This window comes from Mobula birostris, chromosome 1 (assembly GCF_030028105.1).
Source record: "Mobula birostris isolate sMobBir1 chromosome 1, sMobBir1.hap1, whole genome shotgun sequence".
Lineage (NCBI taxonomy): Eukaryota > Metazoa > Chordata > Chondrichthyes > Myliobatiformes > Myliobatidae > Mobula > Mobula birostris.
The window spans coordinates 52,854,770-52,875,190 of NC_092370.1; the positions used below are offsets into that span (position 1 = coordinate 52,854,770).

Consider the following 20,421-nt stretch of genomic DNA (forward strand, 5'->3'; position numbering starts at 1 on the left):
AGTTTCAATCCCTGCCAACTTCACTGGGATGATCTCGCCAGTGCAGCAAGGGAGTGAACAGTAGAAAAAGCATTTTCTTCCAGTTAAGTAAATTACCATTTAAAAAAAAAGAGTTACTAAGGACTGTAAAGATGGTCAGCACACTTTTTTACTATTTATTAAATGAATAGCCACTTTAAGTTTTGTCATAAACTTCAATGGAACGCCTCACGAGAAAGTATACTTCAGACAATATTATCCAATTTTCTTTTGACAGGTTCATTAGCAGCTTTTAGTCCATAAAATGTATTACCTTTGCTACAGGATTCAAAGAGAACTCAGCCTAATATTTTAGTCATATAATTTGTCCCTTAGGGAACAATTTTTTTTTAAATGTTGATGAATCTTATTCTCTCCCACCCCCCAAAAATTACACCCATAAAATGTTCTGAAACTAATGTTTGGTCAAACAATTACCCAGTTTACAGAAGAAAACAAAATCTCACTGCATCTTATTCACATCTTCAATACTAAATTTAATCTTAGCAAGTCCTAACTATACACTGATACTCTTCTTGCAAATGCATGTATTGGCAGAACCATACTGTAAACAAATGCAATATACTTAATACACTGAGCTGCTTACAGAAAGTAATTTCCATAAATACAAATATTAAAACAATCCTCAACATCAACATTACAATTAAACAGCAGCAAAATAATGAGCAAAAACTTTCAACAATTCTTGAGCTTGTTTGCATTACATACACAACCTAAATTGTAATACAGCTCTCTTTCATCGAGATGTTCCAGACATGCTATTATATACACCAACTACTGCCTTTATTAACCAATTATCTTGCATAACATCTATGATCAAGCAATAAATAACTTGGTTTCAATCATTTTTACCTCTGCCCCATCAAGTTGCTTTTGTTTCACCAGTATCATTGACTTGATTAGAGTAATAAAGCTACTCTGTCCACTTCTGAATTTATCCTTGCTTGAGAACATCATGGTGGGGGTATACATTAAAACTTACAGATACCTAGGCCTATTTTTGTGAATGCTTATTATTGTGGAAAATTTATAGCAAGAAGTGAGGTTTAGAGAGTGATTTTGGATCAATTAAAGTTAATTGCTGTAAGTTTGCCCTTCAGGGGGCTGTGAAATCTTCACATTCTCTTTGCATGTCATCATCCGTCGCAGGTCTTGAAGTACAGCCTTAATACTATAGGAATTTTGCCACTTTGATAGAACTGGTATACTACGTGAATCCACCTACAAGACAGAAAAAAAAAAACAAGTTAAATAAAATGCACAGGCAATTTTTAAGCATCCAACTAAGCCAAGTGTTAAAGGCACAATAACCAAGAGATAGAAAAAAAACAAGTTCAACCTTTATATTTCTCCAGGGAATTCACATATTTCGATTATGTAAAATAGCCAGGTAATGCAGGTACAAAACAAAAATTATGCAGAATACACCAATAAACAGACTTAAGAATTTGCTAGAGGTTCTTAAATTAGCCATTGCTAATTACAGGTAAAATGAAACTATACTTTAGATGAAGTAGTTGCATTGCAAGACATTTCACAGGAACCTGAACAAATTTGGTGAGGAAAAAAATCAGATGAAGAAATTAGGAGGGATGATGAAAGCTTGGCTAAGTTATTAGTGATGGGGAGTGGTTGGAGTGGTGTTTGGAGAAGAGAATTTTTAATTATATAGGCTTGCCATGCACTCCGGCATGTCTTATCCATGTGTTCATGTTTACATGCAAGGATGTACATTCATGCAGGGCAAGGTAACAAGAAAAGTTATTCAGCTGCAGGAAATGAAGATGTTTCAAAAATACACAGAGGGTAGCAAGTAAACACTATCAGTGGAAGTGGTGGAACCAGCTACGATAGCAACACCTAGGCAGGCACTGAACAGGGTGGAAGGGTTTAGACCATGTGCAGGCAGATGGGATTAGTTTAAATTGGCATCACAATTAGTACAGAAATAGTGGGCCAAAGGGCCACTTTCTGTAATGTACTGTTCCACATTCAGAGTGAAAAGATTAACCTCAGATCAGCCAAACAACTTGATTAAATGCTTTTGCCCAGATTTTCCACTTACATTATCTGTCAAATCTTGCTTCAGCAATGAATGCTTCAGTTTGCCAGCAATGAAATATGCTAATTTCAGGTACCCCAGTCATTACAAATGAAGTGGGACCAGTTTTATGTCATGGGATTTAAAAAAAAAAATTGAATTGTAAGCCTTTTTTGCATTCAAGTTTCAAAATATTACACCATTTGGAGCATGAACGGTTAACCTACCTGCAGGTTGAAAGCTGTTTCCTCTGCCTGTTGCTGATTGTCCCATTCAGAGGATGCAGCAGCTCCTTCCTTTTGCACCATGGCACTGGTTTCCAGTTCCAGGCATCCCATTGGTATAAGAACAACACGTGCAAAAGACTCGCTCTCTTTTCCCTAGGGTCTCCCCTTCAGACTATGTCACGATCAGGGCTAAAAGAGCTTTGGGAAGGTGTGCTGCAGAAAGCAAGGTCTGCACACACACTTAGCTAAGTACCTGTTCGTTCAATGCTTAGTGTTGTAGTTGTGTAACATGGGGAAACCAAACTAAGTACTTATTTGAATCAGAAATGTTATTGAATATTTAGTGTCATAGTTTTGTAACTTAGGAAGCTTAGCTAGGTAGTTGTTTGACTTAGATGCCTGGTTTACAGTAAATAAATAATGAGCTTATGCACAGTGTCTCCTGACTCACTTAACAAATCCAAGAATCTGCTTCTGCATTAACATTTGGCTTAGTCTGCAGGACTTTAAGATGCTCATGGGTAAGAGCAAGCGAGAGAACCCCTCGTTTGAGGAGTGCCGAGTCTTGGGGTAGAATTAGATTTGGCAGTATTACCAATCTACTAGCAGGCCTTGGCACACTGGTGGATTGGTCAGACAAGTTGAACTTCCAAAGGGAGAAAAAAAAAAATCAGACACTACATTATGCCTGTGTAAAACAGGGTAGGTCTCCAGAAAAGGGGAACCAAAGGGGTACTTTTTGGCTGATGGCAGCCATTGTAAAGCACCAGCATAAGCCGATGGCACAGAGAAAGCAGCAGACAATAAGTCTCAAGAACGAGGTGGAAGTGCTGCACTAGCTCTGTACCACCATGGGGGAAGCTGCTCAGTCGGCACAGACCTGGGCCAAAGAGCTAGAAGAAGCAAGTACTGAGAAAGCTTATCACCTAGTAAAGGTAGCGGAATTAGAGGCTGCCCAACAGGCTAATTGGCAACTGGATCCTGTTAAGATCTGAGCCTTGACACTGTACAGAGATGATCCCAACATGTGAATGAAGGATGGGGATAGCTGGCTGGATGGTGCAGATGGGGAAGAGAGAGCAGAGGAAAGTCCTATGATTCTCCCACGAAATGATTGCCCTCCCCCTAGGCACTTGAGACAGTACGGATCAGACCAGTGACGTGGTCTTGTAGCAAGCTTGGGTGAATTTGACCCCTGGCCCCATCTGACCATTTTATGCCCCCTATACCAAGCCTCCTGTAAAAAGACCACTCTCCAATGAGATCCCGAACAGTAAGCAGCCTTTAAGACTACTAAGCAGTCAACAGAACAGGCTCACCCATTGGCCCCTAGACAGAATGGGGTACACTTTGAGCTGCACATTTTAGCAACCCATAGAGTGGTCGAGTGGAGCCTGTGGGACATCATGACCTCTTGGGGTTTTGGATGACATTCTCTGAGGCGGCAACCTGATACACTCCCTTCGGGTTGCAGATGGTGGCCTGCTATTGGGCCCTCTTGGCCAACAAACACCAGACAGCCTCTGAACCAGTCATGCTGTGATTGCATCTGTTTATCATGCAGTGGGTGAAGACTGACAATGTGATTCACAATGAGGGCCGTGCCCAGTGGTCCTCATTAAATGGAAATAGTATAACACAGACAATGCAGAGAGGTCCAGGTGGGGTGAGCCGATTCCATAAACAGGTTGTTTCCCTGCCCAATAATGACCATCGCATCCACGCCAAAGTACCTACAAATGACCCCTACAAAAATCTGCTGTGAGAACTCCACTGACTTTGGTATTCTGTTTTGGGGGAAACAGGGAGGGGGTTGGTCCATTCTGGCCAACCTTGGCCAGTTATATGATAACAGACTTTAAAAAAAAACTTGGAGCCTTAGTTACCCCATGTGGAGTGAGTGCTTTAAGAGCTGGTATTTACCTACATAGGACTTGTTTAATCCAAAGGTCCAGACTCTGAAAGTGATTCTCAGTTGACAGGGGAAAGGAACATCGGTGGAAGCGGTATAATAGGCACAGGTCCCATCAGTCAGTAGGACAGCAAGTGTGAGCAGGAGTGGTACTCTGTGATGACTGTGTCTAAGTCAAATGGTGCTGTGAAGATGGGCACTCCCTGGACACTGAATGGCACTTGCTAGATATGCAGCTGGGCCCACCCGTGGCTCCCCACAGGGTTTGTGTTATCCACAGTATGTGGGGCCATACATACATCTCAGTCCCTCAGTCCCCTGGATGAGCACCCTGCCTGTGATGGTCAGTATAGGAAGAGGCTATCACAGAGGAAGAACGGTTTGGATAATGGCCTTTGCCCAGTATGATACAGCCAGACTTTACCAGGAACTAATAAGTATGACCTCTGTGACAGAGACACTAGCTAACGAGACAGCCATAGTGCTCAAGTACATAGAAGATGCACTGACCCCCAGTATCAGCCAAAATGAAGACTATTCAAATGGTTGCCTTCCAGAATCATAGCCTTAGACTACCTGCTTGCACAGAAACGTGGTACGTGCTGTTATTGGTCAAGAACGCTACACCTACATTTTTGACGAACCGGAGAACATCACTCACCTGGCTGATCACATCCGACAACTGGTAGATAAAACTAAGAAAGTGGCCAACCAGTGATGTAGTGCTGTCTGCACTGGGTTTCGAGGCAAGTGGCCCCGGGCTCGAATTTAGCCAGCTCCCTGCATATTTTCCATCTGTGCTCAGTTGGCCGTTGAGCTAGCAACTCGGCCTTGTAAAAAACAGACAAATGCTAAAGAAATGGCAAGGTTGCCACCCGATGCGCCTCAGGGCACGGAAGGGAACAACAACAATTAAGAAAGTGGGGAACCAGTTCCATAGTAATTACTCTCTGAACTTTTGGGGGTGCTAGCAGGTTGGGGTACTGCTGTAGTACAGTGTGGTGACTATTTGGCTTATAGTACTTATATAAGGGGTTTCTTCTTTTATGTTACTGCGAAGGCTAACAAAATGGCTTCTTTGTTATGTTACAATTAAAATGGCTTTTCTGTAATAATAACTGCGATGTAAGGAGTTCTCTCTCTCTCTGCTTGTTTGGGTTATATTACTGATAAGAGAGAGAACGAACCAATTGGGATAGATGTTATTCTTTCTTGTGTGTCTGTAAGCTATTGTGTTTTAGGGGCTTTGGGGCAGAAGGTGCGATGGGGAGAGGAGAGAGAGAGGAGACGCAATGCTGTGACCCTGGGCGGCGGGACAGACCTTGAGCGGGAGTCCGAGGCCCAGGGTTTTCGGCGAGGAGAGGAGATGAAGACAGACTCGTGTGGAGTATCTGGTCGACCACCGTGGTTGGACCCAGGGGCAGGTCGAGGGGGTCGGAGGGGATCGAATGGTGGAAAGAAGGCTCCATTAATTGAGCTCCAACTGTGTTCACGAAGTGGTTGAACTTTGATAAGTTTAGCGCCTTTTATTTTCCATTTATATTTTTTATCTCTATTAATTACATAGTTCCAGTAAGATCTATAAAGTGTAATCATTTAATCGCATATGGTGTATTGTCTGTTATTTGGCGGGGTGGGGTACATCACACAGCATCCACACAAACTTGATTACCCAGTTTGGTGGGGCCAAAGGCTGCTCCCCCTAGAGACGGAAGGGAGCTGAGCAAGCCTGAGGCTTACCGGGGGGGGGGGGGGGGCTACACTTAGTATTGTAGCTTTGCGTTTTATATGTAGTTTAGTGGGGCATTCGCGGGGATTATACTAGCCTGAGGGCCATGTGTCAAGGTGCCATGTCTTCCAAGAGGATGAAAGCTGCTTATTTTGTGCTGGTCATTGATTGGCCTGTTTGAATGATATAGCAGTTCCCTTCTTTTGCGCCATAGCATCGGTTTCCGGCTCTGTTCACCCCAGGGGTACAAGAATAGTGCGTGCGACAGACTCACTCTCTTTTCCCTTCAGACTGGGTCACAACCAGGGTTTAAGGACCATTAGGAAAGTGTGCTGCAATGTAAGTACCCATTTGCTGAATGCTTAGTGCCGTAGTTGTGTAATTTGACGGGACTTCACAAAATACTTGTTTGAGTTTGAAGTGTTATTGAATGTTTAGTGTTGCAGTTTTGTAATTTTGGGGGCTTAGATAAGTACATGTTTGACTCTGATGCTTGGTTGAGTGTTTCACTGTTTATTTGAAAATAAATAGCTAACATGCTTACTCGCAATCAGTGTGTCTTGTTTCACTTACCAAATCTGTAGATTTGCTTCCGCATTACACAATTTACATTTTTAAAATTAATATTTTAAAGGTTTTATTTAAATACTATAGATCTCCTTGAAACTCTACAGCTGGCTTAACTGACTCAAAACATTTTTGTGGAATTTACAATCAGAAACTCCTACTCAAAGCACAGTTAGCTGAGTAATTCAGCATTCTCAGGAAACTAATCTATAGAATTTTCACATATCTATATACTACTAAAATTCTCAAGCTCTGTTTGAATGTTTGTGACCTCCAATTAGTCCAAACAGTGCATTACAGTGGCACTTTTTTGACTAAATAAACTTAAAATGCGCTAGAGTTTAGGGTTATATATTCGTATAAAATCGCTCACTCGTCAATCTACAGGCCTGCTTTCCACAACCCAAGGCGATTCCAGCTTTAATGGAAACCGCAATGCGACACCGCGACGCATGCGCAAGGCCAGCCTCAGAAGCGCCTCATGATGCTTACAAAGCGACACCAACCACAGCAAAAGGGCAGACTATCACTTCCACTTAGGAGAGTGCCAGCCACAACCAGCAATGATGAACCTATTGCAAACGAGTTGCTGTAGCATCATCAGGCATTGAAGCAACATTTGATGCCTGGTGGTAGGACAGCGCATTCAAGATTCAAAATACCACTCAAAAGTCAATGAAGATGCCCTTTGTAACATAGATAAAAACACCAATACTGCAAATTTGCTCCAAAATGCGAGGCTTATTGTCTAGGATGAGTGCCCCATGATTAGGAGGGAGAGCTTTGAAACCGTGGACCGGACTCTTCATGATGTACGTGGCAAGAATGAGGCCTTCAGGTGTATTTTAACCACTTGCTGTGGCGATTTCTGTCAGCTTCTAGCAGCTGTGAAATGCAGAAATGATGCTGATGTAGAGAATTCATGCATAAAAAAATCCTACTTATGGAGAAGCTTCATCAAGTTTCAATTGAAGAAAACATGCGATTGAGTGAGGAAGAAGGACGATATTCTGAGTTCTTATTGGATGTTGGAGAAGACAAGATTGAGAAAAATTAAGATGATGAAATTGAATTACTTGAGGATATGATTCTGCCAGCAAAAACTATGGAAGAATGCATTGATTTCATCTACCCAACATTCGACAATCCTGCAGAACTGTTCTCGAGGAATTCTATCTCAGTTCCTCTCAATGAAATGATGCGAAAAATAAACTTCACATGCATTAGGCGCTTCCCTGGAATCATGAAAGAATACTGTTCCTTCAATGCTGTAAATGAAGGAGCTAACATCACTCATTTTCCAACATAATTCCTTGATTCAGTCGAACTCTCTGGATTGCCACCACGTAAACTGGAATTGAAGAGGGGATCTCCCATCATTTAAATGAGGAACTTGGATCCACCAAGGCTTTACAATGGAACGCGAATGATGGTGGAAGAATTTCATGACAATCTCATCGTAGCAAAGATAAACATTCGTACGTTCAAAAATGACATTGTCATGATCCGAAGAATTACTCCCAATTTATCATAAGGGGAGGATGACCCTCTTCAGCGGAGCCAGTTCCCGATACAGTCATGCTTTGCTATGACTATACATAAGGCGCAAGGCCAAACCACAGAGAATGTGTTGATTTATTTGGAGAAACCAGTATTCCAACATGGTCAGCTGTATGTGGCTTTAAGCCGGGGACAAAGAAATGAAAACATTAGAGTATTCTTGAAGGGTAGCAGATCAACCAGAAATGTTGTCATCAAAAGTATCCTTCATCAAACGAGGAGCAGCTACATTTGTCTTGCTATGCATCTTTCTTCTTTAATAAACTGAGTTTTTCTTCTTTAATTTCCAAAGCACATCACATCTGACTGCACTACCTTTCTCTAAAAGGGTGCCCCAACAGGTCACCGGGTTGTCTACAAATGTAGTTAAAGGAGAAAATTGTACCAAGTCACGCTAACCTTTACTAGACACATCCTTAACAGCTGAGCTTCAAATTATTATGGGCAAAAACACATATGTTGACCGCCCATCGTTGTTTTTAGACAACAGTAATGTGCCAACATTAAACAAGACAGTTGAGGAGGAAGTAAAGAAATCTTCCAGATGGTGTCTGATGGCTGAGTATTGCAGGCCAAATTGTAAAGATCTTATAGTTCCAACATTCCATTAAACAAAGATAAGGTATCAGATCACTTACCATTCCATTGGAATTATTGATTCCATTCATATTTATTTTTGTTACAAATCTAACTGTTGGAGCTACCTCTGGATATTTACTTCCGCACTCTATTTTCAGGCTGTATATTCTGTTTTCAAAGCAAGTCTGAAAAAAAACATTAGAAATTTTAAAATGCCAAAGCATTTTACCAAGTGTTGATTTTTGAATTATCTCAGCAATCACCTCCAATCTGGTATTAATTAATTGGCATTAATTTTTAATTTGTTTGGAAACAATTTTCAAACTTTGCCATTCTACATTAACTTCTCAAAGGAGAAGCAGCACAAGAGCCAATCTTTCCTTGACCCATTAAATCACTGCTTCTCATCCAAAAGACCACCTTAGCAATATTTGCCTGCAATAGGCTGGTCAGCATTATAGAAGTTGTAAAACAATTTGTTGTCAATCTGCAAGCTCAAAAGACAGTCAATATGCAAAAAGTATTAAATAAGCTCAACAGGTACAAGTCTGATGTGTGGTCAACTGTAATCGGAGAAGATTTCTTTCCTCAGCTAAAACAGTTGCACCGAGCGGTTATCAAATTAAAACTATACTGCTTAGTGTGCCAGTAAGATATCCAAGTGTGTCACATGGGAATTGCACTACACGCAACTCGTAGATTACTCTGTGGCACCAGTTGTAGCCCACTATTTGCCCAGACTGTCTTTTCGGGATTGCAAACTTTGTAAAGGTTCCATGGACATAACTAATGGATTGACAGACTGGAAGAACTTAAAGCACACTTACTAATGTTCAGTGGGTACTCAGAGCTTGAAGATGGATTAAGGTCTATCACCAAATACAGTATACTTGTATATACTGTACATAAACATGAAGTCATACAAGACAAAAGAATCCCTGCAGCCCATTTGGTCTGCAATGACCATTTTTCATCTAATCACACTAATCTATTACTGGCCCACTCCCACTAACTTTCCACAAATGTACAAGCATTTAGGCAGTAGCTAGGGGAAATTTACAAAGACCACCAGTCAATGTACATGTGTATACGTGATTGAAATATAACAGGATAAGGGAGCACGGGAGAAAAAAAAACCTATACTGTCTCAGAGAGAGATATGTGAAACATACAGACAACACCTGATATCTGGATTCAACATGGGTCTCTGGAGTTGAGGGAGCAGTTTGAGAAAGTGCCACTGAGCTGTACTTTCAGAACAATTTAGTGTATATAACCTTTAACCACTAAGACTGACATTAATAAAAGCTGTGGGATTAGAATCAAAGGACAAAACATACTATAACAACTGAAGTACAAAGATGAGTATACAAGCTCTCAAAACATACAACCTTTTGGAGTATTTCAAGGTAAGTGCAATCTAACAACTGAACACAAGCATATTCGGGACTTCTCATGTACTTTCAATGTGTCCCTTTAGTCCTGTTGCATCAACCCCTCTGGGAAACCAGGGAAAAGTATCTCCAAGATTTAGCATTCGGAAAACAAAAATGGTATTTTTATGTTAGTTATTTACTGACCCTGGGTGGTCCAATAATCATTCCTGTCCACCGTGTCAGTGTCATATCTTCATCATCTTCAAGGCCCCAGCTCACTGTACCATCACCTACTCCTTTCTGGCCTTCTTCAAGCTCTTCCAGCAAACAAAAATTACGAGGAACTGCCCAACATAAAACAGTTAGTTGTTAAACCAATTCCAAGATTTCTGATATTACATGAAAAAAGGTAATGTAAAAAGCACTTATTTTTGCAGGAGAAACAAAAGCTGTTAGTGGTGTGCTTTGCAAGGAAAGTTGCTCTAGGCTATAAAAGGATATTGATCAGCTGGAAAGTTGAGCAATGCAATCTAAGTGATAAATATTTAGTCAAACAGGGGTTGGCCACATTCTGTAAATAGTAGTGTGCTGAGAATTGTTGATGAACAGAAATCATGGGATTCAATCCATAGTTCCTGAAAGTAGCAACGTAGGAAGACAGCTGAAGGTAGCATACAGAATAGAATACAAAACTTGAGTTATCATGTTACATCTTCATAAAACTCTACATGGGTTGCACGTGGAGAACTGTGTTCAGTTCTAGTCATCACACTAGAAAGATATGGTTGCAATGGAGGGTGTACAAAAGTGATTTGGTAGGATGTTGCCCAGACTGGAGGACTTCAATTATGGGGAGAGATTGGATAGGCTGAGTTTGTTGAGGGGTGACCTTATAGAAGTATATAAAATTGTAAAAGAGATATAGGAAAAAGATGCTGCCTACCTACCCTATGGTAGGACATCAAAAGCAATAGGGCATAGATTTAAGATGAGAGGAAGGAGTTGTAAAGGCCATCTTCGTGGCAGATGAAAAAAGATCCATCTGTACCTGGAGGTTTCTGACTTTACTATATTAAAGAGGCATTTGGAAAGCACAAGGATACAGACTTGATGCAGGCAAATGAAATTAGCCTGACTTAAAAATGTGTATAAATGAGCATGACAAGATAAATGTTGAGATGTTTCCATTAATGGGACAGTCTCCAGCAAAAGGACAATTACAACAAGATGGCCACTTAAAATTGAGGCTTGCAGGAATTTCTTCTCAAGGTGGTGAATCTCCAGTTACTCTCTATTCTGTACGGCTGTGAAGACTAGATTACTAAGAGATTTTAATATAAATATCAGGGAAATTGAGAGCTTTAGCGAACTGCCATAGAAGAGCTGAGGACTTGGCAAATCAAACATGAGATTTTGCAGGCTTGAGGGGTCAGGGGATCTGTTTCTGCTATTATAAAGGCAACAGAAAAAGAGTTTGATTATATATTAGTCACAGAGCTATATAGCATGGAAACAGGCCCCTCAGTTCACCCAGCCCATACTAACCAACATCTCTTTACACTAATTTTATCATCCCCATATTCTTATCATCTTTCCCCAGATTTTACCACTCATCTACATTTGAGGGACATCTTGCAGTTACCAGTGAACTGACCAACCCACATCACCTCTGGGATGTAGGAACAATCAGAGGAAACCTTTGCAGAAATAACACAGACAGGATTAAATTCACGGTACAGTGAGGTACTAAATCTATTTGTTGCATGACTATGCCATCTTAAAAGAAATAAAACATCTGAAATAAATATTCAGTTTGAGAGTCACTCAATGGCACCCAAAACTGCCACCAAAACCATGAATGTTTTAGGTGAGGCTTGAGCATACAACCTTGGCATTTCTCTATGTATAAGCTGTCCTATAGATCAAATCCATGTCAAATTGAAATTGGTTCGAGGCAAGTTGTATACTGCAGTAAGGTGGATTGAGAAGGTCAGTACAGTGATGTTCAACTCCACTCTGTACCGGGATTGGATTTGGACCCTTTGGATAGAATCACAACTTAAATCACCATACAGTGGATGAGCAATGGTAACACATTGGAAACTGTCATATTTTAGCCAGTTTCTCCATAATTCCTCTTTCTTGATAGAAGGAAAAACTTCAAGTCAAAAAAGCCACACAGTAGTTGTTTCTACTTATCTCTCCAATTTGCTAGCCAAAACTATGCACAATACCTAAAGTGGCGTCCAAACAAAGGTCATGACAATTTCATTAACTTGCCCATTTTTTCTATTCTCTCTAGAAATACAAGACTAAGTTCTTGTTAACTTTCCTACCTCTCACCAGGTAAATATAGGAAACTATAGAGAGCAATCATATACCATAGGGAGCAATAAGTCTATTGCCAGAATTCTATAGGACCCCCAACAGCAACAGCAAGGAACAGATTGGAAGGCAGAATTTAAAAAGTGCAGTTCCTTAATACTTTCTTAGTGTAAAAGAGTTGGATAAGACAGAATTTTATGTGGACTGCCAACGAGAAGAGAGGCTACATTGCATATAGTACTAAGTAAGGAACCTGATCAGGTGGTAGATCTCTTCGTGAGCATTTCAGACGGCGACCACAACTCCCTGACCTTTAGCTTTGGACAGGGATAGAAGCAGATGACATAATGCTATCAGGTAGGAACGTGGGAGTGCACAATGGGAACAGATGTTCAGGGACAAAAGGAAACATGTGCCTGGAGTCAGAGGAGGTCCTTAATGCTTCAGTGTTCACCAATGAGAGGACTTTGACAAATGTGAGGTTAGCACAAAACAGGGTAATATGCTGCAACACACTGAGGTCCTGAAAATTGAGGGGACGAGATTGCTGCACCTTTGGCAATGATCTTTGCGTCCTCACAGGCCACAGTAGTACCAGAAGATTGCAGGGGGGAAAACCTACTATTCCTTTGTTCAAGAAAGGTAATAAGGATAATCCTGGCGATTATAGACCAGTGAGTTTAACATCAGTCGTGGGTAAACTATTGAAGAAGATTTCTTAAGAAACAGGATTCAAGAGCACTTGGAAAGGCATTATCTAATTATGGATAGTCAGCATGGCTTTGAGAGGAGGTCATGCCTCACAGGCCTGATTACCTCCTTCAATAAAGTAAGAAAACAACTCGGGCTGTGGAGTATATGGATTTTAGTAAGGTACTCAACCAGGTTCCCCATGATAGACTCATCCAGAATGTCAATAGGCATGGGATCCAGCCAAACTTGACTGTGTGGATTCAGAATTGGGGATTGGTTTGTCTGGAGAAGGCAGAGAGTGGTTGCAGTTGGAGCCTATTCTGCCTGGAGGTCAGCGACCAGAGGTGTTCTTCAGGGATCTGTTCTAGGACCCCTACTCTTTGTGATCTTTATAAATGACTCGGATGAGGAAGTGAAGAGTGGGTTAGAAAGTTTGCAGGTGATACAAAGGTTAGTGGCATTGTGGATAGTATAGGTTGTCGTAGGTTACAATGGGACATTGATAGGATGCAGAGCTGGGCTGAGAAGTGGTGGATGGCGTTCAACACAGCAAAGTGTTAAGTGATTCACTTTAGAAGGTCAAACTTGAAGGCAAAATGCAGGGTTATTGACAGGCTTCTTAGCAGTGTGGAGGAATCATGAGATTCACGTCATTAATCCTGCAAAGTTCCTCCACATAAATTGACAGGATTGGTAAGAACTTGATTTCGCCTCCGTTAGTCAGGGGTCTGAGTTCAAGAGCTATGAGGTAATGTTCAAGTTTATTACCATCTGACTGTACATATGTACAACCAAACAAAACAGCATTCCTCTGGACCACAGTGTACCCACAATACATATCACACACAGCATATAAGACAATTAAGTTAATAAAATATAGTTCAAAATCCTTGTGAAGTGTGCAGCCCAGGTAAATAGTAACGTAACGTTGCAGGCCAGGCAGCATCTTCAGGTTTGGAAAGGAAGGACGAAGATAACAGAATAGAAAGGATAAGCGATGCCAGGTGAGTAGAAAAGATAAAGGGATGGAAAGGAAAGAATCTGATAGGAGAGGAGAGTGGACCATAGGAGAAAGGGAAGGAAGATCTCTATAAAACCCTGGTTAGGCTACACTTGGAATATTGTGTTCAGTTATAGTCGCCTCATTATAGGAAGGATGTGGAAGCTTTAGCGGAGCAGAGGAGACCACGATGCTGCCTGGATTAGAGAGGATCTCTTATGAGGATATGATAAGCAAGCTAAGGCTTTTCTCTTAGGAGTGCAGGATGGGAGGTGACGTGATAGAGGCATACAAGACAAATTGGATTGTTAGAGCCTTTTCCCCAGGACAGCAGTGTAATATGAAAGGACATAACTTTAAGGTGGTTGAAGCTAAGAATAGGGGAGACTGGTATCAGAAATAGTTTTATTTTTACATAGAGTGGTAAAGTACACCTAATGTACTGCTGGCATTTTTGTTAGAGACATTTAAGAGACTTTTAGGTAGGCATCCAGGTAATCAGAAAATTGATGGGCCATGTGGGGGGATGGGTTAAATTCATCTTGGAGTAGGTTAAAAGGTCGGCACCACATGATGTCACGAAAATCTATGTTCTATGTTTGAAATATTTCACTGAAACAGAGCAGAGGTAAACTAAATCAGATAGATGCTACATTGAACAGGCATTACTATAACTGCTCTCATTACTGCAAATAAAACTATATAAAAGAATGTCTATTAGAATGCATACATAAATCAACTGAATTTCATTATTCTGTGAATACCTGTGTTCTGCATGTTCTACATGAACCCGATAACGCTGCAAATACAGTACCTGCACGATCCACATATTAGGTAGTTTACGATTGAATTATACGCGACACACATCCTTTTAAGAAACTCGCGATTTCTGTGAACAACTTAAAGTATCGCAAAATACGCTTGTGTTACTAAATATAATAGTTACGTCCGCATTTACACAGATATACTTGAAAAATATTACATATATCACAGCCCAAATATTTAACTTCAATATTTTGCAGTAAACGCGATCAATACTAAAGAACATTACAACACGCAAAACAACAGAATCGAAAAAAAAATTTCGTTATTGCTTAAAGGCAGGCAGGGAAACAATGTCGCCCACTGAGGTGATAAACTAAACACATTATAGATAAGGACTGGTGTATTAACTGCATACACCTGCAAGAGGGAACCCGGCCCCTAACATTGGCCTGCACATTTTCACCGATGAATATCAGCAAACAGGGTCACGGCCTGTAAACTTCCACCCGACATCGTATCACCGGCAGCCCCACTCTCCACCTGTCTGCAGCCGGTGCCAGAACTGTTGGCCACAGCCGCGGCTCGGCTGTCTGACAACTCTTCCCCGCCCCAGGCCGGGCGGGCCTGACAGGACAGCAAGCGAGGGGAAGCCGGACCACTCACAAGCAAAGCCTGGCTGAACATCGCGGCGTCGCTTCAACACTTGCCCCAAACCCCGCGTTACCCTCGCACCTTGACAGCCTGACATCTTTATCGCAGCCCGCGAAGAACCCGGCGCCACCGCCGCCCTCACGTGACCAGCGCGTACACTCCAGACAGTGCGCGTTACCAGAGGGACGCCCGCTTGCGCACTGGGCCGGGAGCCTGGACGCACGACGTTCGCCGCCCGGCTGCCGATTGTGCACATGCGCAGCCGGTTTCCCATTCTCCCCGCTCAGCACCTGCGCCGCTGCGGTTGTTGAAATCTCGCCAAGTTTCCATTCTGTACTCCGGTGTCAGTCATGATCTGCCCACTGAAATACACCAACTGCACGCACTTCCTTATCGAATTGGACCAGCAGCGGCTCACGCTGTCTTATAGCAACGGGGCACGAGCGATAAATAAAGGCCTGACCAGCCATTCACGCACCCAAGGAATGAATTAAAATAAAGGTGCTCTTGATATTGCGAAATTAGTAACAGAAAAGCTGCAGCACGAAGGACTCGACTCTGTTAAGTCCGTACTAGCTCTTTATAAAAGTAATACAATCCCTGCATCCCTCTCCCCGGAACACGACAAATCCCGTTATTCATCTAACTCCCCTGTGAACGCGATGATTCAAGATGCTGTTGTTTAATGACATTTCTAGTACACAGGTGTAGAGGAAAACGAAATAATTGTAACCTCCGATCTGATGCAGCAAAAACAAACGCAATAAGGTAAAGAACACAATAAATATAAATACATAAAATAGCTTATATAGATAGATTTATTGTATGTCCATAAAATGATGCTAAGCACAGGAGGGTCTTACATAAGGTGACTGACAGGAAATGAAAAAGTAAAGCTGATGTGGAGTGGGTTAGTGAGTGGAGGTGTTGATCAGCCTTACTGTTTGGGGAAAGTAACTTTTTTGAGTCTGATGATCCTGGTGTGAACGCTACGTAGCCTCTTCCCTGGTGAAATATGGGGCAGACAGACAATGAACAGGGTGGGTGGGACTGGTCCTTTTCCACTACCTTTCTGTATACATGTCCTTGATGGCAGGTAGGCTGATCCCAGTGATGCTTTGGCCAGTTTTGACTACCCATTGCAGAACCTTCCTGTCCACTACAGTGCAGTTCCTGTACCAAGCAGTGATGCAGCATGTTACGATGCTCTCTAATGTGCATCTGAAGAAGGACGTGAGTATGGATGTGCAGAACCTTCGGTGAGCTCTCCTGATTGTGTAGGACATGTTCTGGGACCATGAGAAGTTGTGTGAGATGTACAATCCCAGAAGATTGAAACAGCTCGCGGTTTCCACTGCCGAGCCACTGGTGTAAAGAGGGGTGTGAGTGGTACAAGTTCTCCTGAAGTTGATAACCATCTCCTTGTCCTGTTAATATTGAGGAAGAGGTTACTTGCCTGGCAGCAGACCTTGAGCTCTCCAACTCATCTCTGCAGGCCACTTCATTGTTGTTGATGATGAGCCCCACCACTGTCATGTTATCATTGAACTTCACAATGTGATTACTCAGGTATTTGGTTGTGCTGTCACGTATGAGTACAGTGTATAGCAAAAGGCTCAACACACAGCTCGGGGGGGGGGGCGGCAGGCATCCATATTGAGGATGATGGGGAGGGTCTGGTGGTTAGGAAGTCCAACACCCTTTTTACACAGTGGTGTACTTTAGACAGGAGTTTGTTCACCAAGGTCTGTGGAACAATAGTGTTGAGTGCCAAACTGAAATCCAGAAACAGCATTCTGACATAAATGTCCTTGTTTTCTAGGTGTGTCAGGGGCTAGCAGCATGACAAATGCTATGGCATTTTTCTTAGAGCGGTTCTGTCGGTGAGCATATTGAAGAGTCCAGTGCGGCAGGAATGGAGTTTTTGATATGTGCCATTACCAGCCGTTCAAAGAACTTCATGATGATTGGTGCCAGTGCCACCGAGTGGGCAGAATCGGACCTGCTTCCATTACTTCTTTCAGTGATTTTCACTCCTGCCTCTCACTGTGCTAACTTTTGGTTCATTTCCCAATCACTTTTCCCCCCGTCTCCCCACTATTTATCCCTGTAATGGGGAAAAATCTACCTCCATTCATTCCGTTAATATTATTCTTGATTTTAGACAGCCTTCAGCATTTATTTGCAAAGAAAACCTCAACTTTTTAAAAAAATCAATCCACAATACCAAAGTTTCTCTTAGCCTTAAAATAATTGTAGTAAATCTCTTCTGCATTCTTTCTTTAATCTTCCCTAAACATGTAGCATCAAGAACAGGACACAATATCTCTGTTAGGTACCTGTGTTATGGAGTTTCTTTATTGCTTCCTTGTTCTTGCATTCGGGTTCTTTCTTATAAAGCCCAGGTTCCCATATTCTATTTTAACCACTTTTACAACATGGTCCATTGCTTTCAACAAAACATCTGTATCGCAAATTGCTCTTTTGGAATTGTGCCCTCCTTTGCATTCTTGCTATCACATTCCATTTTACTAGTTTCTAATTCACGAGTCTGTTAACTATGTTCTTGAGGCCAATTACTGTCACATTCGAAGTTTATTAGGCCTCCAAATTTCAGGTTATCCACTCATTGCTACACATGCTGAAATACGAGAAGTTGAAAATGCTCAGCTGGTCAAACAATAATTGCAGAAATAAAAATACAGTGGGTTCCAGTTAATTAGGACACATTGGGAGCAGTACATTTTGGCCTAATTAAGCAGCTGCCCCAATTAGCCAGTTTCATGGAAATAGTTAAATAGATATAAAAAAAGATAAACTACAATTTAACTAAGGAATTACGTATTTAAATGAAATACACAACAAATTAGAACACTAGCAATACTACTAGTCCTGAAAATCTGTATCAGTTCCAAATCATTATTCCGCTGTATGCTTTGCCAATTATGCTCTCCACTACACAATCAATCTTCGGATCATCTGCAAATTTATTAACCACCCATGTAATTTTTCATCCAGGTTATTTATATACATCACAACCAGCAGAGGGCCCAGTACAGATACTAATCACAGACTTCCAGCGATGACAATTCCCTCTGACCACTACTCTCTGGCTTCTATGGGCAAGGCAGTTCTCAATCTGAACACCCAATTCACCATGGATCCCATGCATCTTAATCTTCTGGATGAGGCCCCCATGAAAGACTTTGTCAAATGCCTTAGTAAAATCTATGTAGACAACATTGACAGCTCTACCATCAATCACCCTCGTCATCTCATCAAAAACTAATTAAGTTAGTAAGACACGACTTGTCCTACACAAAGCTATGCTAACTTTCCCTAATTAGGCCACGGTTTGACAAGTGCTTATAAACCCTATCACTAAGAATCCTCTCCAGTAACTTCCCTACCACTGATGTGAGTGTCACCAGTCCATAGTTTCTAGGATCATCCCTAATTCCTTTCATGAACAATGGAACATTAGCTTCTCGCCAGTCCTCTGGGTCCTTGCCTGTGACTACAGAGGACACAAAGATAATGGCCAACTCCCCAGTAATCTCTTCAGTTGCTCTCTCAATAACCTGGGAAACATCCTTTCAGGCCCTTGGGGATTTATCACTCTTAACGTTCTTTGACAGACCCAACACCATCCCTGCCTTATAGCGGTTTAATACCCACAGAACTGATCTGTTTATCCTCCATGTCTTTCATCTTGGTAAGTACTGTTGTAAAGTACTCATTAAAGTCCTTGCCCACACCTTTCCTATCCAAGCAGATGATTCGCACCACCACCCCCCCCCCCCAGCTAGCCTCTCTAATTCCCTTCAAGTTCTTTTTTAGTTTGTTTATAATCCTCCAGGGCTCTGTTTGATTTTAACTTCCTAAATTTTACATACTTTTCCTTTTTCTTGCCTAAATTCATCACCTCCCTTGACATCCAAGGTCTCTTACCTCGCTGTCCTCTACTCTGTGCAGTTGATCCTTAAGTACATTCCATGTCAGATGTGAACTCTACCTAGTTCCTGCTTAATGCTGTTGTAACATTCTCTGTTCCAAGTTAATACTCTCCTGTGAGGTTCATACTTACCCAGTATCTACATAGCTATCTTAAAACTGAAAGGTGAGATACCTGGCCAGGCTCATTACATAACACCAGATCCAGTACAGCCCCTCCTCTTGTTGAGCCATCAACACACTGAATATAGAAACTCTCCAGGATGCGTCCATCTAAACCTCTTGGAGTCAGAAGTCGCAGTTTAGACTAGGGAAGTTAAAGCCCCCCATGGCCACAACCCTATAGTTTCTACACTTTTCCTTAATCTGCCGGAATGTCTGTGGCTATTGGGGGGGGGGGGGTTCTGTAGTACAGTCCCAGAGTGATTACACCCTCCCTATTTTTGAGTTCTATCCATATAGATTTAAGAGGACAAGCCCTCCAATACATCCCGAGTGCAGCTGTGATATTGTCCCTGATCAGTAAGGCAACCTCCCCCTTATCTTTTCTAAATCGTGGAAATCCTGAGACATTAAACACCTATTCCTTTCCCTCTCTCAAGCAGGTATTTGTACTGGCCACATCATAATTCCACATACTGATTCATGCTCCAAGTTCATCACTTTTACCCATAATACTCCTAGGATTAAAATACACACACTTCAAACTCTGTCCCATGTATCCATTACTTTGCTCCTACCTGTTCTTAACTGGCCCTGATATCTATGTTCCTCACTATCCCTCCACTTTCTAACCTGGTGGTCTGGAGATTCCCATTCCCCCTGCCAAACTAGTTTAAAACATAAGAAATAGGAGGAGTAGGCCATCTGGCCTGTCCAGCCTGCTCCACCATTCAATAAGATCATGGCTGATCTGGCCATGGACTCATTTCCACCTACCTGACTTTTCCCAATAACCCTTAATTCCCCTACTGTGCAAAAATCTAACCAACCTTGCCTTAAA

The 20,421-nt window shown here is 41.8% G+C and overlaps 1 protein-coding gene across 2 annotated transcripts; it reads right to left on the reverse strand.

The window, feature by feature from the left end:
* Positions 1-134: 134 nt before the first annotated feature.
* On the reverse strand, positions 135-15,731 carry ube2v2 (ubiquitin-conjugating enzyme E2 variant 2). 2 transcript variants are annotated; one of them, XM_072255111.1, is made up of 4 exons: positions 15,546-15,731; positions 10,235-10,374; positions 8,714-8,839; positions 135-1,260 (listed from the first exon to the last, which is right to left on the reverse strand). In XM_072255111.1, exons 1-4 carry the CDS (start codon positions 15,718-15,720, stop codon positions 1,114-1,116), a joined length of 588 nt encoding a protein of 195 aa, XP_072111212.1. In that variant the 5' UTR covers positions 15,721-15,731; the 3' UTR covers positions 135-1,113. The 2 variants fall into 2 exon arrangements, with proteins under 2 accessions (XP_072111212.1, XP_072111202.1); XM_072255101.1 differs by having other exon boundaries at positions 15,477-15,731.
* Between the last annotated feature and the right edge of the window lie 4,690 nt (positions 15,732-20,421).

Excerpts from the sequence above, each read along its gene's own strand:
- ube2v2 (XM_072255101.1), bottom strand. The coding sequence starts at position 15,720 with ATGTGCACAATCGGCAGCCGGGCGGCGAACGTCGTGCGTCCAGGCTCC. Across the intron at positions 10,375-15,476 it reads TGTTCAGCCAGGCTTTGCTT|TTCCTCGTAATTTTTGTTTG; the intron begins GTGAGTGGTCCG and ends TATGTTGGGCAG. Across the intron at positions 8,840-10,234 it reads TGATTATTGGACCACCCAGG|ACTTGCTTTGAAAACAGAAT; the intron begins GTCAGTAAATAA and ends GTTTTTTTTCAG.